At 33.9% G+C, this 27,959-nt stretch overlaps 2 protein-coding genes across 6 annotated transcripts in view; both read right to left on the bottom strand.

The window, feature by feature from the left end:
* Positions 1-11,590, bottom strand: part of Nab (NGFI-A-binding protein homolog) — a 62,707-nt gene extending 51,117 nt beyond the window's left edge. For all 5 annotated transcript variants that reach the window (XR_013494222.1, XM_078183000.1, XM_078183001.1 and 2 more), the window contains exon 1: positions 10,550-11,590. Coding sequence is in view for 4 of the 5 variants with exons in the window: in XM_078183000.1 (XP_078039126.1) it covers positions 10,550-10,874 (325 nt within the window). In the remaining variant the exon portion in view is untranslated. The remainder of the gene's footprint in view (positions 1-10,549) is intronic.
* Positions 11,591-17,703: 6,113 nt separating this feature from the next.
* Girdin (protein girdin) lies at positions 17,704-27,301 on the bottom strand. The gene is made up of 23 exons (XM_078183358.1): positions 27,164-27,301; positions 26,555-26,739; positions 26,394-26,482; positions 25,999-26,308; positions 25,797-25,910; positions 25,534-25,721; positions 25,214-25,474; positions 25,008-25,134; positions 24,805-24,931; positions 24,392-24,726; positions 23,962-24,243; positions 23,781-23,887; positions 23,512-23,703; positions 23,285-23,435; positions 23,021-23,203; positions 21,047-21,334; positions 20,760-20,960; positions 20,524-20,669; positions 20,364-20,456; positions 20,233-20,296; positions 20,051-20,156; positions 19,751-19,860; positions 17,704-19,685 (listed from the first exon to the last, which is right to left on the bottom strand). The coding sequence occupies exons 2-23, from the start codon at positions 26,603-26,605 to the stop codon at positions 19,452-19,454; spliced, it is 3,759 nt and encodes a 1,252-aa protein (XP_078039484.1). The 5' UTR covers positions 26,606-26,739; positions 27,164-27,301; the 3' UTR covers positions 17,704-19,451.
* Between the last annotated feature and the right edge of the window lie 658 nt (positions 27,302-27,959).

The raw sequence follows: 27,959 nt of genomic DNA, 5'->3' as shown, positions 1-27,959 counted from the left end.
GAGACAAAAACCGCATGAGAAAGGAAGAGATCAGATAGACGAGGAATGAGGACGGGATGGCGCGGGAAAGAAGGAGAGGGAGCCGCGAGAGGGACAAGAAAGAGACAAAGAATTCTTTCGAGGTATTTGTTCGTCGCTTTTTTTTTCTTTCTGGGTCAGGCCTCTTCCGAGATTTTTTTTCTCGTGACTGATGTAAAAGGGTGATGATATGCATATGCTCGGGGATCGAGATTCGGGGGCCGGACGAACGACGGGTCCGGCCCGACCGGTCTCCAAACGAGAAACGGTATGGCAGGCGGGTACTTTGCACTCGTTCGCTGCGAGGGTCACCGTTTCCCGCGGTTTCGACAGGTAAGCGGACGATGCGCGTCGTGCATCGCTTGTGGGGATTATCGTTTAGAACAAAAAACGACGGTAGGTACGCGAGAAAATGGTAAGCCGTCTCAATCCCCTTCTTTTCGCGCTCGCGACTGTGACTGCGGCGTGATCTCGGACAACTGAACGCACTAGATCTTCGTTCCTTAATTTATTCGGTTACCAAACAACCATCAAGACCCTCCGTTTTCTTCCCTCTTGTGGGAATGTTGGTCCCAGTTCTTCTGACAGAACCGGGACCACAAACGAAGCAGCATGTATATGCTTCGCGGGAGAGAGGGGTGCGCAAAATGAACCACTTTTTGCAAATACGGTGCAAAGACTGTCAGGAATTAAATGTGAAAAAAATTAAGTTCATGCACAGAAAACCGTGGAGTTGTTATTAGGTACCTAGGGGTGTAGCATTTTAAAGTAGAGTCTCGATGATGTCAGCTGATCAAGGTGACGTTACGTCCTTAGTCTTTGTCTCTTTACCAACAATTATTCGACAACGTCGACCCATCGAGAACGTTTACTCATCGACTTATTCGGACCACCAACCACCACCTTATATAATACTGTATAATATTGTAATATATATGTAATATACATATATGCAGTCATTTTATCAACATTTCATTTAGACTCCTGATTATCCGATCCCGCTTTAACCAATCACCTTTTTATCTGACACCATTTTTGCAAATGTAATACTTGTCATTGTTTAAATAATTTTCCTTTTAATAATTTTGTTCCATTCACACTAATCTCCGAGTATAGGATTCCGTATTTCTTTTTCTCATATTTCGTATTATAAACATTATGTTTTCATTTCGAAAATAAAACGTACGAGTCGCAAATCGTATTTTTTAGCACGATGCAGATCGTGATAAAAGGCAATTAATAACCGGCGCTCATCAGTCTTACAGAAATTCGTTCTGTAATGGAGTGTTTTTCGCGCGATCTCAAAGTACAGTGCTGTGAATAAATAAAAATTTAAAGTAACTTTTACATTTTGCACAGATATTGAGATTAAAAATAGTAGAAAATAAGAATATACGTGTACATGTTAAACGAAATAAAAGTGTAAAAGTTACTTTGAACTTATAGTTATTCGCATCACTGTATTTTAAACATTAGTTCTACAATTGATACATTTCTAGTTTTGCCATATCCATTGCTTTAATGTAAAATAATTTAGGGTAAATCTACACCTTATCAATCACCTTTTTCTCTCGATAGGTGAGATCTTTTTCAAATTGAAATATAATATAATCGACGTGATATTAGGAGGGGTTTAAGTCATCGTTTTGCTAACTTTAAAATATATGATTTTCGTTCATTTTTGCGAAAATGAATTGTAGGAGATTTAATCTCGAAAATTGTTGATCATATCAAAATGTACTTTTCTTAATTTTACTTGGGAGAGATCCATCATTTTAAATAAATTTTTAGCCGATTCAAAAATTGATGGATAATTTTTATTTTTTAAAGAAAAGAGTGCTGTCATATTCGTTTGATTTTTCTCTACAAAAATATATTTTCCGTAGGGTGATGCAACGTATATTAAAGTCAGCACCGAATATAGTGAGATGTGCTACGTCGTAGGTAAACAAACCGCGCGCATGCTATTGCAATGAAGTCTAAAAACACAATTGACAAGTTTCACAGTCACCAGTATAGTGGCATTTATGCCAGTACTAACGGGTTTGTTTGTTCAGTATTCGTGAAAAATTGTTATTGCAATATTCAATGGAAACCACATGAAGGTGATGGAGCTTCTTCCGTCAGAGGAAGACGGGGTGTAAGGGTGGAGCAAGAAAAATGTCGACGATGGGATCAGTTTAAATGTTAAACTGAATAAAAAATTAAAGGTTATGAGTGACCAACATTTTACTATGTACCAATGATCAAATAAACCACGATAATAATACAAGTGCTTTACTCAATGTTTTGACACATTTAATCGCATGCAAAACTTGGAAATAACGATATTGATGAATGACTTGTAAGCAACAATATATTAGAGAATGACATATTAACACATGACGAAATTATCGAGTCTATTGAATAACCAGAATTGATGGATGATGAAAAATCAAATAATCTAGAAACTTAAAATAAAAATAGGTATGGAAAAACGAGTAATGCGTAAATAAAGATTGCACTTGAAACTATAACGAGATATGTTAAACAGCAAAAAAATTCATCACCAATTAACATATTTTTGAGAAAATGGCATGACATCGCATTAATGAACCACACAAAATAAAAAAAAGAAATAACCGCCTTTTTTTAAAAAATGACATGAAATAAATATACATATACAGAGTGTCCCGGAAATCGAAGTACAACCGAGCAGGTTGTCGTGTATTTCACTGTTCTGCTTGTCTCTGCCCGGACAGTGTTTACAAACAGTGATAATTGTGCGGTTGAAACAATGCGAAGTGTGTTTACTGATTACTCATTTTTTATTCTTTTTTACTACTTACTATTACAATGCTACAATAATTGTTGAAAATGTCTTCCTTGCTGCTGCATACATAATTTTGCTCGATGAATTAATGACATCTAGACAGATTAGAAGTTGTCATCGCTTTTTAATTTTTCGAATGCCTGAGTAATCTTATGTTTCTAATGTGTAATATTTGAAATATCGTTCATGCTATAAACTTGTTGTTTGATATGACCCCATAAATGAAAATCTAAAAGCGTGAGGTCTGGAGATCTTGGTGGCAAACGTATCTTACCGCCGCGGCCGATCCAACAGGAATAATTGTTATTTAAAAAATTCGTAACTTCCTCGCACAATTTTCACTGTTTGTAAACACTTTTCCAGGCAGAGACGAGCAAAGTAGTGAAATACACGACAAGCAAATTGTATTAAATGGTTTACATATCACGAAAACGGAGCACCGGATGAAAAAATGTTATACCAAAATATTTTCTTCTTTTTTTATGTAGAATCACCCCCTGCCCGGTTGTACTACGATTTCCGCGACACCCTGTATATTATGTTCAAGGTTATGCCATTTTGGTATGCCATTTTGTTGGCAAACTATTATAAATTAGTTATAACAATTAACGAGTTATTAATAAGATTACTTTTTGCCCCAATTCTTATAAATCAGTTATAATGACTAGCGAATGTTAATAATGAATCAGATTATTTTTTACTCAACTTTGAGATGCGAATTCAGCTACAAAATTTTTTTCAAAAATCAAGAGTTTCCAAAAAAATAAAATTTACGCGATGCGTTCGAAAAGTCGAACATAACGATAAATATTTTCTAAATGGTGTACGGTTGATTTACAAAAAGCGGTCGAAAATAAAAAGTCGAGCTTAATTAGATCGTATTCTCGATCGGATAACAATTGATTCGTATGCATTCGAAAAGGTCGACTGGCGCAAATATTAGCGGTGCATGCGCAGCTGCTTGTCCTAACAAACCCTTTGATCCTGTCCGTGAGCCCTGTCCGTACCTTAGCCAAGGTTAAGCGGGTGCCTGAATGTAATCTGAATACGATCGAAAAGTTGCGCGCTCGTAGGTGGATGCACTCTAATACGAGCTAATTTGGATGACAAACTGGAACCGGATTCTAAATGGTTCAAAGGAGAATCTCCTAGCGGCTTGTCTTCCATTTTCGACCTTTCCGACGTCTTCGCTCACAAAATCAGAACACCTTTTCATTCGCCCATCGAGACGCAGGAAGTTTCTATACTCGGAAATTAAATCTTTGCCTAGCAACGGAAACTGAAGAGGAAATTATCTTTTCGCTATTACGACTTAGACTTGTGACGAAGACTTCGTACATTATTTACCAAATACTGTAGAATTTCATTTATATGAATCGGCGGGAAAAACCCAGTTCATAGAACCGGAGTTTCCGTTAAGTTAAATGAATTTGACCGAATAATCAGAAGAAAACATGCTGAATTTATATTTTGTTTACGTTCGCATATCTAGGTGTTCACATAATAGAAATTACGCTCGAGAGTAGTTCAGATAATAGAAGTTCAGCGAAAGTTCATTCATTTCACCGGGCATTGCCCAAAATTTCATTTGTAGTAGTAAATAGAGTTCGGATAAGTGATGTTCTAATGTATAAACGTTATACATTTTAATCTAGAATTGAAAGTAATAGGTCGATCCATAAATTATTACGATCTTAATTTCCACTTTTTCGTGGACAATAATTGTACAACAGTTATGCATCATTCGTAATTCGGTAGCTTTAGTGTTCCACTGTTGTGCGATTAGTTTACTTATTCAAGTGCATATTTATTGTATTATAAAATTGTCTGGATAACAAGAATGAACATCTCCAACATGTTTTACACTACGATTAAATTCGTAATAAAGTGATTCATTTTTTGAAAACTATAAAGTATGAGTTGACCGTGCAGCAAAACTTGTTCGAGACACTAAATAGTTTCTAAAAAGAGAATTACTTCTTTACTCGCAGGGAATGAATAAGTAAACAATTGCACAACAGAACGTCAAAGCCATGGAATGACGTATGAAACAAAACTGCTAGTCAATTATTATACGGGGAATTTAAATCGTAATTAAAACCACACGAACTTATGTATAGGTCATATAAAAAAAGCCATGCAATAAGCACAAGTTGCCTCATTTGATTAGACAAGATATTGGATTTTGAATTACAATAACGAGCCAGTTTCGCAATGAAAGACACAATCTACAAAATATAAATGTTACTTGTTTTAACAAAATGTAGGAATAAATATGAATAAAGATTACAATAAACAAAACTTGTCTCATTCTATTAATTAAATTATTAAGGGCGAAAAAATACTAACCAACATAGTTGTGACAGAGATCATAATGCAAGGGGTTAATTCCTTGAATCACAATAATTTTCAAAGAAGGGTGGCATTCCAAAGCTGTGAAACTGTTTTCATTCTTGTTTTCACAGGATTTGCAAAGAGAAAATTTACCTCGTTTCATTCCCAAGACATAAGGTCTCGTGCGAGCACAGAAAATGACACATAGTTTCGAATTGAATAAAGTTTAAATGGCATAAAACAGTTCTTTGTTAATTTAGTGTATCCGTGACATACCGATGCACGAGCATTAAGTTGTTTAAACTCTTATTTTCAAACGTTATTTTATGAATGTCCGAAGAAGAGAGAAACATCTCGTATCGTCTGTAAGATTTCTTGTGTTAAATTCAAAATAGTACTGCACTTCGTTCTATTGATATGCACGTTTTCCACTAGTTATTTTCCAACAGTTTCGTTTTCAACAATTTTTGAATAAAGTATATGTTTTTATACTCCAAAACGTGCTATGTTCAGATAGATATTATGTATGTATTCATTGTTAAATCGCTTTATTTCTTTCGTGAATGTTAATATAATCAACAATCCCAAACTGTTCAATCCGATCCCGATAAAAATTCCTCCTCCGAACCGTCATTTTCGTGTTCTTACATACAACTAGCAATATCTACTAAATCCGAGGGTGTAGAATCACATTATAAAGATTCTGACATCATTTTGTGACAACCTGTACATTGTAAATGTAGAGCGTAGAGCTTTGTACGAAGTAAAACATGGAGCCAAATGAAGTAGCTTTAAAAATGAAAGCGAATATTACACATTGATCTAAGTATTCTTGGATAGATAAATTCTTGTAAGACGTAATGTTATGGTTCGTTGGACGTTATAAACGTATCGTGTGATAATGCAAAAAAATATCTGTTGGATGGGTTTTGTACTGCAAAACAACATTTTATGCGGTGTATTTTGCTTATTCATAATTTAATAAATTCACTACCTCTTTTTGTGTCAAATTTTTTGAAGCGAACGTGAAAATTGGAAAAAATGAAATATGCTTCATAGTCCACAACAACTGAGACAAATCGTGTCTCTAACAAAATCCTTTTAACCAGTGCAACAGTGAATGTATCTATTTTTTCAAAGATTGTTTCTTGTATACATAAGAGCGAATACACGATTACCAAACATTCAAACAAGTTTCATACGTTTACCAAAATCAGAACCAACAGTCTAGATTTTATACAAAGAAGAGTTGATCCGGAAGTATTGTTGAAAAATTCTTATTTCTTTTTGTGGAAACAACGACGCCACATATGAAACACAGTATAAAAATAATCAACTTAGAGTTAATTATCCAAAATTACTGTTTTATAAGAAATTTCACAGAAAAATGGATTGCAGTCAAGTCACAATGCACAGTTAACATTTGCAAAATGTTAACATTAGAAAATCCGCGCGTTGTAAAATAATGACAATTAATTTTATACTTATGATATTGATTTGAACGTATTAACATTATAACCGCAAGCGAGTCTTATTTATTATGCAGATTCGTTTTAAGAATGTAAATTAAAAAGAATACGGAAATAACGACAAAAATGTAAAAATCAAAAATTTTATAAACAATCCTGTTAGATTTTCAGACAACGTGACTATTGTATTTAATGAAAGTAAATCTAAATTAAAAAGATATTTGTTGATATTGTGTAATTTACATAATCCACCGAAGATTAAGCGTTTTTATTTTCGACAAACTGAAGCTTATACACTTATCGATCAATTGACTAAATTTTTCTTCTCGAGAAAACCGTAGAGAATATTTTCCATAATCCGAATCAATTTGATAACATCTTCTGCTTAGCTCGATCGGCGACGATAAAAGAATAGACTATTTTGAGAGAAAAATAGACCAGCGAACATGGTACCGCGGGCGAGAGAAAGACTGCGAAAAAGAACGGGAAAAAAGCGACTCTTGGCTCGATAAGTTCTAAATAAGAGCGGGAATCCAGCAAACTTGCCGTAAAAACATCTAGATTTTTTGCCAGGTTGCATAGCAGCGAAGCGAGCAAGCGATCGTTTTTACCCGCATTCGAGCTCGAATTTATGGCGCTCCGAATTATTCCGGTGTTTCGACTAGGCTGTCGCGTCGCTGACATACTAATTCTAGGCGAACAAGCCGACACTTTGCTCCTCGAATCGCGGCGAAGTAACGAGAAAATGATTCCCACCGCGACGCGCCATCGCCGTGACGGAAAACGCGAAAACATTTTCGTCGGTGTTCCCATTGTTCGACGAAAAACCGGAAGAAACACGAGAAGGAGATGGTTTGCCGGACGAGTTCCTCGAATGTTACGAAACATTAATTCGCTAGGTGGTAGAAACCGAGCGGAAGTGGAGGCACGGGAGAGAAGGGAGATGGCATTTGCCGAACGATCGGATCGGGTCTTTCTCGTACTCTAATTCATTCAGAGATTACGAGGCAATTCCCAATGCGTAAGAATCCGCGACCGCGTTCGCATTTGTGTCCGCGGGCAATCGTTTCGTCACGCGTGTCAGCAAAAAAGCGGAATCAAGAAAAAAGAAGATAAAGGACAGAGGGGCAAGAGAAGGAGGGGAGAACAGATAGAGATGGAGGAAGTGAAAACGGAAGGGAAGAAGGGCGAAGCAGCCATTTGCAGCGTGGACCAACCGGCGCGATGCGGCGCGCCGCGGAACGGCGTCTCCGAACGATATCCTCTCTCGCAATTTCAACTTTCGGAGAAACACAGAGCAAAACCGCGAACCGTCGCTTTTTTACCGTTAGTCTGCTCTCTGGTCAACTGTACGTTGCTTGCACGGTCATATATACCAGCAATGCTTGTGTTCGTCTCGTAAGAAACCAACAAAAACGCTTCTCGCAATAGTTGCTCGTCGATGGCGGAAGAAAAACCGTCTTTTTGCACGGCGCGCTGCTTTTTGCCTGTTCCCTCTGACTCATGCCTCCTCCTATTGCGAGTAGACAAAGCCCATCCACTCCCTTTCGCCCCCCCTCTCTGCCCCTTTTTATCCCTTCCTATCGCTCTATCTCTCTCTCCTTCCGCCTCTACTTCCCTGTCCTTTTCTGTCTCTGTGTTCTATGAACACGTATTTGATCTTCTTTAAACTTCCTTTTGTTTAACCATGCGAAATTGGCCTCCACTAATGTCCGATAAATAAATGCACTTTTAGTGTCAGATGATTCGTATTGGTTTCGTGCAGAAGTCCGTTCTGTTTCTGCATCATGAGAATACGCGTGTGATCTTTTTTAAATTTCCTTTCGTTTTATGTCATATTATTAATAAAAATCACACCTACTTTGATTAAGCTTAAAGCCATAAGTGTATGAAATCCTTGTACAACTGTTCCCTATTTTCTATTTTCTGGTTGCACAAATATGTATAAAAATTTGTATGTGTACAATAATATCCAAAGATAAATACGATTCGTATTTCGTTCCGCTCGAAATCGGACACCTTTCGTCAATTCTTTCTTTTATTAAATCATAACTACAGAATTACCAAACCGATGAAAATGAGCTTTTAAGTGGTTACAACAGGTTTATAACAGTATCTAAAGAAATAATTTGACTTGAAAAAACTTATTTTTTCATTATTTTTAATTAGCAATTATTTTAAATAAATGTGACGTTTCCATAGCACAACAGTGTTGAAAAATTTCAAAAAGTGAAGAATACAGTCTTAAATAGCCCATTTACCGCATACCCCATTTTTCAAAAATTTAGACACTTTAAAATTGAGGAAATCAAAATGATTTATACTGTACGCTGCGTCGACGTACGGTGTGCTACTGCTGCAGCTCAAGTGGCATAAATTACACACTCGTGTAACTTTTAAATTATGTATACATGGTGTAATACATGGTATAGTTTTCGAAATTTCAAGGTCAATTTCTATAAATCAGAAGAACATGAATTTTTAAATAGAAAAGTATAAGACTATGTTGATTTGAAACTTGATTAACACGCGGCTTACATCCACCGATTGACCTACCTTAAAATCTCATGGGCATCATTCACCTCGTTCATCAGCGAAGCTTGACTTTTACTCCATAATACCATGCGCGTGTACATAGTACATATACGTATATACATACATACATAGAATCATGTCTTTAGAGAAAAATTTGTATATTCGACGAACAAATGTGTTATTTAATAATTACTTTCATAATATGTATCTGAACGTAGGACGATTCGGAGTATAAAAATATATTTTACGCAAAAATGGTTGAAAACGAAATTGTTGAAAAATGACTTGTGGACTGCGAATTTTTATACCGTTATGAAAGGAAACTGCAAGAATACGTGCATATCAACGAAAAGGAAGTACAATACTATTTTGAATTTAGCACAAGGGATCGTTTCAGACGATACGAGACGTTTCTCTCTTCTTCAAACATTCATGAAATAACGCTTAAAAATAAGAGTTTACATAAAAATCCACAGTCTAATGATCAACTTTTCTAAACAACTTAATGCTTATGCACTCGTATGTCGCAGGTACACTAAATTAACAAAGAACAGTTTTAAGCCGTTTAGACATTATTCAGTTCGAAACTAGTTTTCAATTCCTGTGCTTGCAAAATACCTTATGCTAGAAGGAATAATTTTCTCTTTGCAAACTTGTGAAAACAAGTATAAAACCTATTTCACAGTTCTGAAATGTCACGTATATTTAAAAATCTTGTGCTATGATGCCTGTCATACTTTAATTAGCCTCCTTTCGCCCTTAACCACTTGCATTACGATGTTTTTCACAGTTATGTTAATTTTCACTTATGATAATATCCTTAAATAAATAGAGACAATGTTTAGATTTTTTATGTCACCAAGATTATTCACTTTTATTTCTACATTTTAATTACAGAGGAATCTAAGCCTGTTTCGATTTAGATGAAACGAATAGCATTCATATTTAGTAAATGATTTATTAAATCTTCATCGCGAGCCTAACTTGCTGTTAAAATATTAGGTTGACCAAAGAGTTTGTGTCTCTTTCGGCAACCAAAGAACCGCATGAACTTTTGGCGAACCTAAAACGGATAGTTAAAGAGAAGCATAGCTTGTGTTTCAGTTAGATAAATAGTTTGCCATAAATAACTTTCATTTTCGTCTGCCGCGACCCAAGCTTTTCCGGCGAGGTTGATTTACTTTATCCGATCGAATTTAATTTAATTTTTCCAAAGGTGCCGAAAATACGATAGAAACATTTGATTGCCTGGACACTACGTCAACTTCATTAGGCAATTTGTTGAACCGCGAATAAATAAATAATGGAGATCCTAAGATGTTTAAAAATAGAGTAAGATCATCATGTTGGCATGATAAACACAGACGACATTGTGACTTACACGTGCCGTTGGTGTTTCTGCTGAGTATTTTCTGTAGAGACGCATTGACAGCGTTGACAGCGTTGACAGCGTTGACAGCGGATACGGCTGGAATGGTGGCCAGAGTTGGCAATCCGGGAGCGGATTGCTGGTGTTTAGTCGGAGGACTGGCAACTACGACCACAGGATTCTGGATGGAACAGGACGTGACGGAAGTGAGGGAAGTCAGGGGACCAGCGGCAGGGACCGCATTTATGGTCACCGTTGGTACCGGAGAGGGTGTTCCGATGGCTCTCGTGGTGGACACCGACGAGGGTGCGTTGGTCTCCTCCACACGACTCTCCATCTTTGTCGGTCGGCTCTTCGTTTTCCTCTGTTTCCTCTTTTTTTTTTTTCGTTTCCTTAACTCGGTGGAGGAAGACGCCAAGGTCGAGACACCCTGGCACTCTTTCGCTGTCCACACTCACGACACTCGGAAAACACTACTTGTTTGACTCATCGAAAAGTATTTATATTTAACAACTCGAGACCGAACAGATCGAACCCCCCTTTACATAGTCTCTCAGTAAACTCGAACCGAATCAAAACGATTGACGATCGATCGTCATGATTGAAGGATACGCGCGTGATAGGATCGAAGAGATTCAGGATCGCGGCAAGATCGATAATAGGAAGAGGCAGTTGAAATGCAATATTGGTGATTTCTCACGGAGATTCTGAACTTTTCGCGATGCATGTAATGAACTATGAAACACACCGGTGAACGGAAGTTGGACCGTTTCGTTACTTGGGTAAGAAAGTTCTTTTTCAACCGATGTATAAAATGAGCTGGCGATTATACTAATTAGACGAACTAGCCTGGTGCAGTCGAATGAACATGAAAGTTTTAGTTGACGGAAATGAAACGCGAATTTCAACCGATGTCTTCGATAGCAACACCGCGAGAGCGTTTTCCGTGAAAATTTTGTGTACGCCTGGAACGGATAGATCAACCGCTCGATAATAGACTGAATAAAAGTTGATGAAAAATAGCGTTGATATTTAGAAATGCGACAGCGTAGCACTCGCAACGATGACGCGGCGCGCATTGCCGGCCATCGAGTGATTCCACAGAGTGTCTGCGTTGTGCCCCCTCTTCTCGGCCACACAACGTGCAATATTCTCCCTACCCTTCCACGTTCACCGTATTCACGTGCGGTTGCTCCCCTCTACCATTGGGATGATTCCTCCCTCCATCAAGAAGATGAATAACGATGGACATTACCGTGTTAACCGCGCTACGTAAATCCTCGTTGCCGCGAGTACGCTCTGGTCCACGGTAAACAACAATCAATTGATGTACAGTGGACCGACAGATTCCAAAAAGTGGCAACAATCAAAGTTGGAAGATTGAATATTAACGCTCGAATGGCGGACATTTTTCATGAGAATATAACCGGATATGCAAGCGAACGAGTGATAATTAAAAAGAGAAAATAAAATAATATATTTTGTATACATTAAATATATTATTTAATTATATTAGTTTAGCTTGTAATTATCTTTCTTTTATTTCTATTCATATTTTTTACTATTATCAACTTTTCGCTCGTACATTCTGTTACATTTTTATGTTCAAACATATTACAGTATAGAAAAATTTTGCATAAAAATGGACCAACTTTGACCAACGATAATTCGGGTAAAAACATTGTAGGTTGATGACTTTTTTAAAATTAAAACTCGAAACCTCTAATATAAGATAATATTTTTGGACTTTAAATTTGATGCACCCTCACCATTGTAATCCTTTAAATGTGAGGCTATATTTGTCATATTAAAAATTGCTTACGTAGAAGAAATGCAAACGGACTTTGCAAAATATTTTTCGGATACAATTTACATACGTATGAAGTTTGATCGCTCGCCTTTCATTTAAAGAAAAAAAGGAACACGACTGTGATATTTTTTTGCAAAAGTTACAACACTTTAAAATAACTAGTGTATTTTTGTTACGTACACCAGCATTGGCGTTATCGGATGTGCATTGAACAAGTTTTATAGTCTGTGTATTTCGTGAAATTTGGCTATTTTTAATATAACAAAATGGTTATAATGGTGAGGATGCGTCAAAGATAAAATATCCAGCAATATCTTGAAGTATCGGTTTCAAGCTTTAATTTGTTAAAAAAGTCATCATTTTACGACGTTTTTTTGCAGAATTAATAAAAATTAACCAATTATTATACGAAATTTTTCTATGCCATAATTTTGTTGACCAGTGTATTTTATTAATTATTTTATATAGTTAAATTAAAAATTAATATAATTATATACACAAATCCAGTATCCAAATTAAATAGAGGCTAAAAGAATTTGTAAAAATACTAAATGCGTATTAACTAAATATTAAGTTTTCATTAAATTGCTGTATATTTTTGTGCCCCTAAAATTTGTTTATATACATTTTCTTCCAATACATACAAAAATCTCATAGTTCAAAATTATATCGCAATTTGCAATTGTCTCTATTAAAAGCAAGCAAAAGAGAAAAATTCTTATAGAATAAATGTAGTATTTTTCTTATATTTTAACAATTTATGAAACGCACCAAACTGACCGGTATTTAATCCATCACACAGCAAGATAAAAGAACTCCCGGACAGATACAGTCTGTTGCTGAAAAGATGGCACAATTTCTATCAAGGGGCAAGAGGGGTATCCAGCTCGTTTTCGAAGTATGACCTCCTGAAACTCATTTTTGTTGGTAAACAAAAAAACTAATAAACTAATCAACGCGGAAATCTAATCTAATCACGTCTCTTGTTCAGCGCGTAACAGATCCAACAGTAATCAAAAGTCTGAAATGAAAACAAAATGGAAGAGGCTGGAAAGAGACCACGGGAGGATGAGATGCTGTCAGGAATCAAAAGTAGTTGTTTTTTTACAATCGGTCAGAAAAGGGCATGGGCTCGAATTCCTCGGTTCCTACAAAAATTAGGGCTAATAGAAACGAATCATTTCTGCCAATAAGTGTAAGGAACTTGGTTAAATGAATATTGTGAACTTTTATTATATAACGATATACACAAAACGACTTCTGTCCCCACGTGGCGTCACCGAAGAAGTACTACTACGTTCCGTTCTCGCTCGCCCGATCGATGATCCGAATCATTCGTTTGTTTTACGCACACAACCATGCATCCATGTTCATCTTATTACTATACATTCATACAACCGCACACTCCTTCTTACATACCATACACTCTCACCCATACTATACACTTACATAAGGGAAACGAATTTACCCTACTTCTGCGAGGGCGTTAACATAGGGGATGGTGAGGAACGGTCCTATACTTTTTTCTGTGTCATCTTTTGAGCAACGGACAATACATGTTGCTCTACGGTATAGTCATCAACAATGCATTTAATGATGAATATTCCTCAACAAAATGGAAAACAGCAAAAACGATTGCCCCTAAAAAGAAACAGAAAGGAAAACCATCCAGCTGATTGCAGACGTGGACCCAACATCAGCAAAATCTTTAAAAAATCTTCCATAAACCCATCATAGCTCATATTAAAATGCAAAGAATTCTCTCTCCATACCAATTTCGATTCCGCAACAAAACATTAACAACACATGCTATAGACAAATGTACAACAGACACAGTAACTGCATTGAAGCGAGACTAATTGATCTCGAGACAGCCTTCGACACTATGTAACTAGATGGTTTGAAAATTGTTCATGGCTTGCACTATAAGATAAACTAAGAAGAATATTACCGCAATGTCTTTTATTTAAACGACACTATTTCTGTATCGTAAAGCCCTTGGCCTTTTTTGTAGGCTTCTTCTGATGAAAAGAAGTTTAAGATCTGGCCCATATTTGAATATAACCCAACGTAGCGATCAGTTTTAATTAAAGAACACAAAGTCTTTTTACAGATATTTGAAAAAGTGAAGTTAAAATTTTCGACAAAAAATTAATCTAGACTTGTTACATGTAACAAAATGCTCCCACATATTTTCATACGGCTCCTATGTTGGGTTAATATTTCTAGACTTAATCTCTTCTGACAACATGCATCCTAATTAATAGAGGTCCTGATGGAATTTACTTTATTGCTGATAAAAATTAACATACAATTCTCTCTGGCATTGTTAAAAATCTTGTTATCTACAATTTATCCACTAGAATCATATGGCAACTCTTGAGTTCTCCATCTTTTTTCCACTATACAGGGTGTCCCAAAAATGTTTCGCAATCGGGAAATGGAAGGTACCTGTGATCATTTTAATTAACTTTTTCCTTGGCAAAAATGCAATCCGCGGCTTCGTTTACAAGTTATTAATGAATAAAGTTGACTGCGCGCGCACGCTTCATCCTGCTGTTACGCGCGCGAGGAACGATGGCCAACAAAGAGAATTCAATTTCAACTGTTTTTCATCAATCGCGAAATAGTAGTCATATACAGATCAGCTGTGTCGGTCTAATCGATGAAAAATTATTGAAATTCGTTTCTAAGAAAACGAAGCCAACTTTATTCACTAATAACTTGTAAACGAAGCTGCGGATTGCATTTTCACTAAGGAAAAAGTTACTTAAAATGATCACAGGTACCCCCCCCCCCCCCCCCATTTCCCGATTGCGAGACATTTTTGGGACACCCTGTATTTACGTTTCCAAGTAACTTCTTAAGTTAGTCCATAGTGCATAAATTTTCGTTCACAATACACAAAAGGATACCAGAAGATGTTTCCTTGACCAATCAGATCGTCTGTTACCAAAGATTCGTTTTTGTCAGACACAGCAGTACGAAACGTGATGATCGACCTTATTCGCAAACGTCGTATGGTGATAATAATTTTGCCGTGGCTTTGCCAACTTTAAAAACAATACAATAAAATTTGAAGGATATATTTAGGGTGAAATAAAAAATCTATTTGTACATTTTATTCAAGAAGTGCTTGAGTGCCTACTACCCGTTCTTGCACTCGAGAGTTAAATTTGTAATACAGAAAAACGAAGGCAGATCAAGAAAAACATCCACTGCCTCAAATTGTTATTCAACATATTACATAGATTTGCTATTAAAACTATTCACATTTAATACCAATAGCAACCTAAGACCAATAGCCTTCGCAAACGATCTAACCATATAGTAGCACAGCCGAAATTCCCCAAACACTCTTTGAAAGAATAAACAGGTACTTGAAAAACTTAAAACTAATAATGAATACTAAAAAATGTAAAACTGTATTGATTCTTAAACCTCTCCAAACTATTTATTTTCAGATTACTAAACCAAACGGTCAAAATACTAATTTACCACTCATTAAACCTACCACACATACGCATATCCAATCTGCTACAATATATCAGAGTTTTAAATGGAAAAAGATTTGATTACTCGAAAGTTGATGCCTTAAGATTTACTTAAATATGCACAAAAAACCAGAATCTAATTACGAAAATAATTACAATAGCAGTACGTACACTGCTATTTAAGCAAAATTAAAATTACACGCAGAGACAACTACATAATTCAGTTATGCAGGAACTACTTTGTCAAGTCGTTTAAAACACCGCGTATACACAACCTACTAGACTACTACACTCACAACCACAGTACGTAAGTATAAAATACACTTTGTAAACACAGGATACATGTCATTCGAATTATATTTCTCTTTCTGGATTTAAATGAATTAATTTGTTCTAAAGATTTTGATTTCGATAAAATTTTCAGTATGCATTATAGAAGTTACCGAGATCTACAAAAGGCATATATAAAATTTTCGTTACAGGCTCGGTTAAAAAAAGGTAGAGGATAAGAGATTCTTATTTTGTTCGGCATTTGAAGTAATAGAAGAATCAGAAAAACAGTTTCTGGCACTTCTGTACCTCTAACATCTCCAAACAATTTAAATCATTTAGTCCAGTTTTAAAAGGATTATTGCATTTTACGAGGTGTCGAATATTTTTGTCCCCCACTTATATACTGATTCATTTAAATCGACCTGGTCGAAATTGTCGATGATAATAAAAAGTGTTTTGAACGAAATTGAAATGATCGGATATTAATAAGATTTTTCTAGATGATCGCATCAAGGACATATGACGGTCAATTTCATTTTTTTATTATAGTATATTTTCTAGTCGATTCAGCTCATCAGTCTAATCATGAAGATAGTATTTTTGAACATCAACTTTAGATAGATGAATGTTAACACTGTACATTACTAAAATCCTAATATCTTCTAATCTAATGATTTTTCACAATAAATGCCTTAATACTTTTATGGAGATAACAATTAACCGAATAGATTACTATAATAAAAAATATATGATTCCATTTAAAAAATAAATTTGACCTTAAAATGTCCTCGATACGTTCACTGGGTCGATTTAAATGGGTCACCCTATGTACATATCTAAGCAATCATTTCTCATATTTATGTCTACTTGTCATTTCACTTTTATATTATACATGTGTAGCATAATTCGAACACAAAAATTAAAAATATTATTTGACCTACTAAAACTACAATTATTATATTAAATTGTTGTTGCTGCAAAAATCATGAAATAAATCAAGATACATTACACTTCAAAAAGTCGCTATTAGAGTCAAAAGATAAAGCATTATTAAACGAAAAAACGTGAAGAAATTATTTGTCATGACTTTCATAACGCGATTTTACGCCTTTGAATCGTCGACAAGCTCTTTTTTCTGCCACTCCTACCTTTAAACATTACATCTTTACTTCATTCAAAGCAATTGTTGCTAAAGTATTGTTGGAAATATCTAAATATCTACATATGTAGAAGATGAAAATGAAACAAAGTAACAATTTTTTATGGTATCCTGATTGATAACTCACATTTTTGAGATTAAAGATTAATTTTTAGCAATGAATTTGAACAAGTTGTAAAACAAACGTTAAGGAACAATACCTTTTTTAAAATAAATTAAAAAACAAATTACCAGAATTAAAGTGTAGAAATAAACAAAAGAATAACAAGGCTTAATTTTGAAAATAAACAAGAAACAAATAGATATCTGGAAAAAAGTAGTATAAATGGAAAAATGTTTCAAATTGATGTTCAAGTGGGACACTGCATAATAAAAATTAAAGTATAGAAGCAATTTTTGTACTTTAAGATTTTACCTTTATATCCGCAAAAATTGTAGTTCTGTATTATTTAGTATCAGGAAAATAGATAAAAGTAATTGACTTATCATTAAACAAGAATCAACCTGGATACTGCTGCAAAATAAGTGAACTATTTCAAAATAAAGAAATTGTAAGATAAGTTACCCTCTTTGTCAGATTTAGCATTTTCTCTACATAGATAGCTATATGCAGGTTGTATATGTAGAACACATATGCCCCACCTTGATGTTGCTGCAAAAACCATGCTCCTACCATCCCTACCGTCCTCGTCGTCTCTGTGAAACACGAATGGTGGTAAGAGAGAAGAAAGACGTCTTACAAAAACCTACCCCCTCCCCGTCGCTGACGTATGCACCCCTTGGAAAGATTATAGACCTCTTACCCCACCATCGACTGATGAACAGTCAACATTTTTGCGAGTTACTCAGCCCTCGATGTCTCGAAGACAGAATCTTTTGAAAAATTCGCACATATAATTTATTTTCTTGCTACCACACTCTCTCGCTGTATAGCAGTTCCTTCTTTCGCTGGTCCACAGTACAGTGCTATTCTCTACATTTTTACAGTCTTGCTTCTGCCATTCCTTTTTTTACATTAATCCACCCTCAATCATTACTGCTAGCCACCTACCACCATTTTATCTTCTCCGCAGTGACAGAAATAGAGGAACAAATTTTTGCTTGAGCAATCAGAAAAAGCTTGAAAGCAAGTTTGCAAGTAGTAAAACAAAAGTAGTAAACAAAATTTTTTATTCCGCTTTCGTTCTCGGCGATAGTGTGACAGAATCGGTTAGAAAAGATAGACCAGGAGTTCGTTAGCCTTGACAAAACATTGGTCCCAGTTACACATAAAACGGACGAAATTAAATGGACTGATATTTGCATTAATAAATTTGTTAATTCCCGTCACCAGAATATGCATCGTCATGTCTGATCTGTGAATTGCAAAACAAGATACAAGTCCTTGAATATGTGGCACATGCAAATTACAGAAGCCTGAGAAGTAAATCGGAACCCAGGAAGGGTTCGGAACAGACGGTGGACAGTTTTTTTTGTCCGAATCTACTTCCTCCGTGCGTAGGAAAATAACAAAAAATTGCGAGGTGCGTGTTTCATCCATGATGGAACATGTGAAGCCGAGACCGTGAGATTTTGACAAGGTGTAACATCCTCGAATAAATCCCCGTCTATGTGATCTCTACATGAGAGAAGTTTTTTACTCCATAAGAAAACTCGTTTACACAAAAACAGGATGTTGAGATACTTTAAGTAATAATCATTAAAAGTCTCCTCTGTATTTTTTTCATAATTAATTATTATTTCATGTTTCATAAAATCGAAAAGGAATACACGGTGTGATCAATTTACATTAAGAAACGAATCAAATAATTTAGGCCATGCTCTCGATATTATGTAATAAGTATTACACAGCACTTAAGGAGCGTTTTTGTCATATTATTCCATACATAAGATTAATAAAAAATAAACTAATGCCTTTTAATCGCCTTAAAATCAATAATATGTGTACATTGATGCATCAAATGTGCCAGAAATATTAATACAAAAATATTAAACAAAGTAAGTATTATATCTAAAAATATTACAGACGTAAAAAATTGTAACTAAATGTTTAATTAAAGTTATAATTAACTTCAGAAATTTCGAAAATGCAACCATTGTAAACATTTTTGTAAGATGTAAGTGGTGTAAGTAATCCATGATGTGGTAATCCAAAGAATGTATAGAAACAACGTAAATTTATACACAACCGTATTCATACCATACAGGACTCCCTGCTTTCGGATCTTTATCTATGGGAGGATCCATTATCGTTTCCTCTTGTCCTACTTCTTTCATTTCACTATTCATATTTTTTGATTCGTTTATCACTGCTGAGACCTTATTATATATAAGAACTGGACGAGGTTCTACTTGTACTTCTGGTCTTGGGGACTCACCCATCAATACTGAACGTCTGTCGTCACCCTGCTCCTGCATTCATTTCAACTAATTAGTTAATTGTTAACCGAAACTATTAATTCAGAAATATTACATACTGGTGCAGTAGTCGATGGAGGTGGAGAATCGTCAGTATAATATACAGTTCTTCTCGTCCCTGGATGACCAAGGGACAATGTGTCTGACCCGAGACCCCTGCTAGCTGACCCTTAAAACGTTATAAATTACAAGTGATTTGTAATAAGTAAAATCAGATATAAGGAAAAATTAAATAAAAAAATACTTTTGCCGCCAAGATCTTTTACATAAATTTTATTTTTTTACTTTCTTTTATATTCGACTATTTCTTAGTGATGCTAGTTTAAATGCTTAAACTTTGCGAAGCATTTAATTTGTACCTGCCAAATGATCTTCTGTGCTGGCATCTGAATCATTTCCTCCTGATTCTGATTCATATGTTTTTCCTTCTGAATGCTTAGAGTCTTCTGCCCAAGATCGACGATTCTAGATCACATGAATGAAAGATAAGTTAAAAACTCAGTTTTCTATATCTCATATTAACACTTGTTGAATTGTTTACCTTATTAAGCAATTCTGATCCAGCTTTTCTGACTCTCCTTACTAAATTGGCACCAAATCCTTTCCTTCAAAAAATAATGAAATTAAGAATGGTATTCTAAAAATGCATATCTGTTCTAACACTCAACTTACTTCTTTGGAGTACAGCTTTCTAATTTTTTGTAATGTTCCATAATCTTATCTTCTAATTTTTCCTTTTGTCTGTACAAGTAGTTCACTTTATCCCTATAAAAATTCAGCAATTATATTGAGTTAATTTAACTGAACTAAACTCATTAGACTAAATACCAACGTGTACATCTTCTCTTCCATATGATACTGTTCTTTATCTTCAAGAGATCGAGTCAGAAGTTCGTGATACTGAGTAAATAATACACTAATGTGATCCATTAATGAACGCTTGTCTTTGTCTAATCCAGCATTCATATGCAACAGCATCTAAAAGGAAAATATAAATTATGACGATGACAACTTCATACAAAAAAGATGATATATTTTAACTCTTAAATAAAAAAAATTTACTCATACTTCGCAACATTTATTGAGCTTGTTAAATTGAAGTTCAAGGTTCGAACACCTTTCATCCCTACTGCTAAGTTCCCCTTGTATTTCTGTTAACTTAAGACTTAATCGATTCGTTTCGACTTTATTTTTTCGATAATCATCTTGTAAATTCCTATACTCCATTTTTAATTTTTCTGTAGCAGTGTATAAATTCCTAAAGTCATCCTAGAATCGGTGTACATTAATACAATGATTAAATAAATATTTATATATTTATATATTTATTAGCTTAATATTTACATATTTTTTACCTTTAATTTGGAATGTTCTCCTCTCAAATTGTTCAAGCTCTTAGCATTATTCACTAAGGTCTCCTTTTCTGCTCGAAGTGCTTTATTTTTTCCTTCTACGCCCTCGTACAATTCGCGCAATGTTCTCATTTCATTCTTCACATCTCGCAAATTTGATTTTAGGACATCATGCTCATGGAATAAATTCTCATACTCGTTATTTAATTGTTCATGTAAGGATTGCAAGGTATCTTGATCACGGAGGAGCTGCATATGCGTCTGGTGCTGAGCCACGCGTTCTTTCAACAACTAAATTGGAAAAACTAAATTTATAATAATTGCTAAGACTTTCAACTTTGCTTGACTAATGGTTTTCTAGGTTTGAATGCCTAATTCTATTCGCAAGTACAATGTACAACACAATGTTGCGCAAAGACTATGAGATATGAACAGTACACAAAGAATCCTTAGAAGACAAACATTTAATTAAATAGTGGGAATGTTTTAATATTATTTAAATTTTATTAAAGTTAATAAAAATGTTCCTTTATTTGGTATTCCTGTTCTATAAAGTAAATAGCAGCTATTAATAACGTATCAACAATTTCACATTCCCAAGAAAATGCATTTTGGCAAAGAACATATTTTCTACAGTTACTTTTACAGAAAAAGATGTGTATCAGGTTCTCTAAGTAATGTCGCTTCGTATGCTGAATGTTAAAATTGAGCGTACAATTATATTTGAACATTATTTCAGGGAATGATTCCACAAGCTAAAGGAAAAAAGAAATCAAAATCGACGAAATTATGATGCAAGTTTTCTTTTCAAACTCTTAATGATTTATAAACTTCCTAAATTATAATGACCTGCTAATAGTAATGTCCACGAATATAATCACAAATAATAACGTACTATTCGAGAAGTGGTCATAAAAACTTAAAGCATACAATTATTATTTTAATGGCAGAACGTTCTCTGTTAACACCTTCAAAACAAAAGTTTGCTAATAATAAAAAAAAAATAGCAATTTAGTGATTCCTAATTTAATAGCACAACCCTATAGTAACAGATGATTGTCTATTGGCAACAAAGGAAAATATATTCAACAAAGAATTAAATAATTCAATACTGTTCAAAATCTATATAATACACTCTCCAACACACATTCTGTCTTCTAATAACCACTAGATGATTATTGTAGAGCGTGATCCGAAAATCGAACTACTGTGTCGCCACCAGTTTCCAAAAACATGAATTTTTAGAAAAGTATGCGAGTTTTAACAAAAACAAAGTATAGCACGAAAACTAAAAATGTTAAAAAAGTCATATTCGCTTAAAAGTTAAAGGAAAGGTACCTGAATATGTCAGTATCGACATTTATAATATTTTACGTTTCTAAATAGTATTAAATGATCGTTAAAGTTTTTAAAAAATGCTGAAGAACGTAATGCTTAAACATTTCTCAAGACAACATTATCGAGAAGAAATACTGAAGAGGTTTCCAATTCAAATAGATGAAGAAAATATCTATCGGCAACGCGTACATGATGTTTTGCCACCGCATGGTCTACTACTTGCTTATCTCGTCTCAACGGTGCCGCAGCTATGCGTGATGAACGCCGATAGTGATGTCTAATATAGACACCCATTCTATGTACGTAACGACTGATTTTTTTCCTACTTTGTTTTTGTTAAAAGTCACATGCTTTTCTGAAAACTCGTGTTTTTTCGGAAACTGATAGCGATACAGCAATTCAGTTTTAGGATTTATAATTAACAAGTAAAGCTCTACAGGAATCACTCAGTGGTTATTAGAACACAGAAAAAGGTTCTCATTTGTTAAACAGTGTTATTTATGAATTAACATTCGAACAGTAAACTCAGGCTCTAATCGGATCTATACAACGAACATATTTTAGTTCAAACATGAAAAACATGAAATGCCTGACGACTAAAGTCTAAACGTAATACCTTGTTAATAACAAGTGACTTACCTCATCTTTTTCAGCAACAAGTTGTGAATTTGCAAGTTGCAAAGCAGTATGCTGTGCTGCCAAAGAATTATTTTGAGATTGTAGTGTTGTAATTTGTACTTGAAATTTTGCATTTTCAGACAAAAGATTTTCTGATGCCGTTTGTGTACTAACTAGTTTCATATGCAAATGTTCCTGCTCCTTCTGTAAATAAATCAAATACAAAAAATTGTATCTTAAAATACTCGAACAGCTTATATTTACTGCATACAATTATTTAGATACCTTAAGTGATTCTACAGTTGCCTCTAATGTATTATGTAAACTAATCGTTTCATTGGTTTCAGGACTTGTAGATTCAGAAACCGAGTTTACACAGTAATAAGAATTGCTTATCTTTCGAACATTTTCAACCACTTCTGGAATTTGTGCAATCCTGTAATTATCAAATCAAATAATGAATAATACTTATAATTTAATATAATAAATATTTTATTTACGAATGTAATTACTTCTCAAGAATATTGTCGAGTGGAAGCGACAAAATCATATTATCACTGAGTCCGAGTTTATCCAGAACCGTATATAATTGCTGGGAATTCAATTTTTCAGCTACCAAAGTGGATTGTAAAATCTCTAAAGTCTCCCTGTCGATAGCCGCCCGCGAATCCAATTCCTTGCTAGATCTTTCAATTTCCTGCAATCTGCCAGAATAAATAATTTTGCAAAAAACATTCTTCCCATAGATTGTCAAACGTATCTCAAGTATAGTACAGCATACCTTGAAATTTGTAGGACATGTTCACACAGATCTTGTTCAAGTTGTATCACTTTCTTTTCCAAAACTTCAATACTATTTGCAGCTTTATCCAGTGCAACATCTTTTTCCTATAATTTGTTATAAATTACCTATGAGTTAAATAAAATAATTCACATATTTACTAGAATATTAATATTCGCACCTCTATTGTTTCTCTATACCGATGAACATCACGTTGCGCTGTATCTTTTTCTTTTTCTAGCGTTACAAGTTTCGATTCAATATTAGCACACTTAGTATTAAGTTCCTCCATGTTAGTTTCCATAATCTTTAATTCTTCTACTTTCTGATTAGCAAGTTCGAAAGATCGTTCTAAATCATCTGCTCGCCTTTGTACACTTTCTAATAAAGATTGAACTCGCTGTTTCTCTTTCACTGCAGTGTCATAATTTTTTTCTAATTCTATCATCTTTGTGTGTTGAGACTAAAACGAAGAAATAGATGATATATATGAATAATATTGACATTTTCATATAATGTATAATATATATTAAAACAGATTTATTTTCAAGTTGTTAAAGATTAATATATTTAACATGTGTAGGCAAATACACTATATATTAATAACATACTTGAAATTCTTGTTGTTGTTTTTCCGACAATGCTCTTTGACTTTTCAATGAATTTTGTAATTTCTTGTTTTCCTCAAGAGCTTGTTTCCATACCAATTCTAGATCTGCATTCTGTTGTGTAAGCCGTTCAATGTTGTCATTCAATGATTCAATCTTTAAAGACTGTTTTTTTTTCTCCTTTTCCAACTCCAAAACTCGAGAAGAATTCTCATGAAATGAATTTTCCTTGATAGAATCTATCAAGGTAAGTAATCGTCGATTTTCTAACTCCAACTTCAACGCTCGCGTTTGAGCATTATTTGTTAATTGTTCCGACAATCTATTATCAGTGTGTGCTAAATAAAATTTAAACATTAGATAAACCTAAGTAAATAGTTCAATTTATTATATATTAAACAGTAATTGGCTCTTACCTGGTTCATCAGAATCACTTATGGAATCAGCTAATGCAGCTTCATTTGCTGCAGCTTTTGTTAATTTGTGCAATTGAGTATTTTCTTCAACAAGTTCTTGATACTTTTCTTTATCTGCTGCGCGTTCCTAGAAGTCATAATGTTGTTTTAATTTAAATATAAATTAAATATGAATGAATAAGTTATGATTTCTTCACAAGTACCAATGCCATGTCGTTTAATAGTTGTTTATATTTAATTATTTCGGACTCAAGCTCCAACACTTTATCAGCTCTTCTTCGCGACGAATTCAACTGATCTTCAAGCATTTCTCTGGTCTCCATCAAAACTCTATAATAAACCAATTTTTTAAAAGAAAAGTTTAATAATATCAAATTTTGATGTATAAGTGCATTAGTTAGATAAGTACCTGTTATCTTCTCTTAGCTCTTCTATACGAGTTTTATAAAATTCGATGTCTGTAAGTTTCTCTCTATATCTTACTACTTCTTGCTCTAATCTATCAGCACGATCTGCTCTTTCAATTACTGCATCTAATTCGTCTCTATAAGATTTTGCTGTACGTGCTTCATGCATCAAGTCGTGATTTTCTTGCTTTAATTTAGTCACCAAAATTTTATGATACTCAAGATCCTCTTTACATTCTAACAATGCTTCAGTTTTTTCTTCCCTATAAATAATATATTATAATATATGAACACTGTGCCAATGACAAAAAGTTGAACATACAATTCCTGTCGTTGTTTTCTAACTTTGGATTTCCAATCTGCTAATTCAACTGCATAATGATGGTTATCTTCACGTTCTGATTTAGTAACAGGATTAGATAATTGAACTTTATTTATATCTTCTGCTTCCACACTATTTGAGGAATCATTTCTTTCAATATTTTCATTTATAGCTGTATCTCTCCATCTCTATAATTCAAAAACATTTTTTTATTTTATTAATACGATACTGGAACAGTATTAATTACTATTTATGCAACATACCTGCCGATATATGTCTAGCTCTTGTGTTAACTTCTTAATCTGTATGAATAAAGTACTCATATTTACATTTTCCATTGCATCTTGAGTAAGAACAATATCTTGGTAATCTGTAACCTAGTAATATAATATTAATGCTGTTAAACTCAATCAACGCAAGGCAATTGCATGCAGATATTTATAGCATTACATAAAAAAAACATACTTGTTTAATACAGTCTACTATTGCAAGTTGTGTATCAACATCCAATGTCTTTATTTTTGTAATAAATTTCTCCTTATTAGGACATTGTACAGCACAACCAAGGAGTAATAGTAACAACAATTTCATTTCAGAAACATAAAGTTCTGGTTCTTTTCCTAAGTTTGTTGTATCTGGTACCCTTAAAACTAAGTGACCCAATTCTTCTTCATAAAACTGCTTTATATTATCTACTATAACTTTCAAATTTTTTGCACGAAGTAATGGACTATCTTCTGAAGCAATAATTTCATCATGTAATGGCTCTGGATCTCTATAAATGTAACATTATATTAAAGATTTATCTCATTTTAAAAGACAAATGAAAGTTTATAAAAATACATAATTATCCTACTTACATTTGTAAAAATACATTATGTAGTAACATACCATCTACCAAATCATCGTAACTAATTAATAAATTAGGATCTTCTAGGCAACTGGCGAACTATTACAAAAGAATTATTACATATGTATTTATATTACATTTTGAAATAAAGTCATAAAATGAACAACTCACCCATGTCACCAGTGGACCAGACAATAAATCATCAACTTCTGTAGATGTCATTTTTGTAGGTGTTTTTATACTAATTGCTCATATACTCAAGGAAATTATTTTTTCATTCATATTGTGAAAATATTAAATTTCACACATGACAAAATCCATTCTGTTGTCTGTTCATTATACTTCATCTTTTCTATCTAATAGAAAATTCATTAATAGAAAAAATTTAAATAAATGTAAACAATGCATTTCTATAATTTGCATAAATTTTTGAGAATAGAATAGTTTTTTGACAAAGTTAAAAAGTCCAATATTTAACTTAATTTTCTAATGAAAATTAATAACAAATACATGAGAAATCGTAGAATTAGCTATCTGAATTGACAAGATCAAATAATCTGCTTTACTGGTATCTAATAAGTATAACTTTGCAATTGATTCTTAATAGTCATTTGAATGTGTAACTCATTCACTTGGCTTGATCTCTTTCTTAAAATTGATTCAAAAGGTATATTTCGTATATAATCTACTATGTACATATGTAATTACGAAAGATAATATAATCGTACGACTTTGAATCTACAAAATAATAAATTTAATATTAAATAACATGTTTAGTACATTATTCGTGCCTGCTAGAGTACTCGGAGCATTTTGAAATTTAAAGACCACTTCGCAACAAGGAAGGAACAAATCAAAACGTTCAAATATAGGTTTCTCAAACGGTATAAACGATACCATCTATCGAAACACAAGTAATGTACACATACATATACAATACAATAAGTGTAAAGCGAAGTGGAGTTTATGCAAGCTAATGTACTATAAAAAATACTTCTCGTTTCTCAACGCCATCTAATGCTTTCATAGATGAATTACAATCTTCATTCATGATGTGCAAACATAATGTATATATATATATATATATATGTATATTTTGCTTCGGTATTAAACTCTCAACCATTAAATGAAAAGTGTACGAAATTCTAGTAAGACAATTAACAACATAAACATTTAATACTTAGTTACTGAAGTTACATACAACTATCACTACAGCACACGTCAAGAATGCATATTTACATGTATAACTATTTGGATATGTATGTTTTTCTAATTAATGTATGTTTCTCCGTAAACAATAGTACCCGGTTAAAAATGCATTCAATTACGCATTAAATTTCGAATTAATCCCTTTTTACATTTTATTTTATCAAAGAGAATAAATATAATATTTTACACTACTGGGACTTACTTCAGCACTCCTCTAGGCCACAACCTGATCCATTAGCGAGGGTTGATATACAAACTTTCCTTGTCCTGACTGACTGACGATCCACTACTGAGACAGGGTTCACTACGGATTGGATGTGCAGTAAAATGGTAGGGATGTGCGCGTCAGCTTAGAGAGTAAGAAAGG

Source organism: Augochlora pura, chromosome 6, assembly GCF_028453695.1.
Source record: "Augochlora pura isolate Apur16 chromosome 6, APUR_v2.2.1, whole genome shotgun sequence".
Taxonomy (NCBI): domain Eukaryota; kingdom Metazoa; phylum Arthropoda; class Insecta; order Hymenoptera; family Halictidae; genus Augochlora; species Augochlora pura.
Note: the sequence above shows the minus strand (reverse complement) of the source record. Positions and strands in the feature narration are given on the sequence as shown.

What these genes read in the sequence shown, in the direction of transcription:
- Girdin (XM_078183358.1), bottom strand. Translation starts at nt 26,605, where the DNA reads ATGACATCTACAGAAGTTGATGATTTATTGTCTGGTCCACTGGTGACA. An exon ending in AAGTGATTCTGATGAACCAG is followed by an intron (nt 24,727 to 24,804) that starts GTAAGAGCCAAT and finishes AATTTTATTTAG; the next exon opens with CACACACTGATAATAGATTG. An exon ending in AGCTCAATAAATGTTGCGAA is followed by an intron (nt 20,670 to 20,759) that starts GTATGAGTAAAT and finishes TTTTCCTTTTAG; the next exon opens with ATGCTGTTGCATATGAATGC.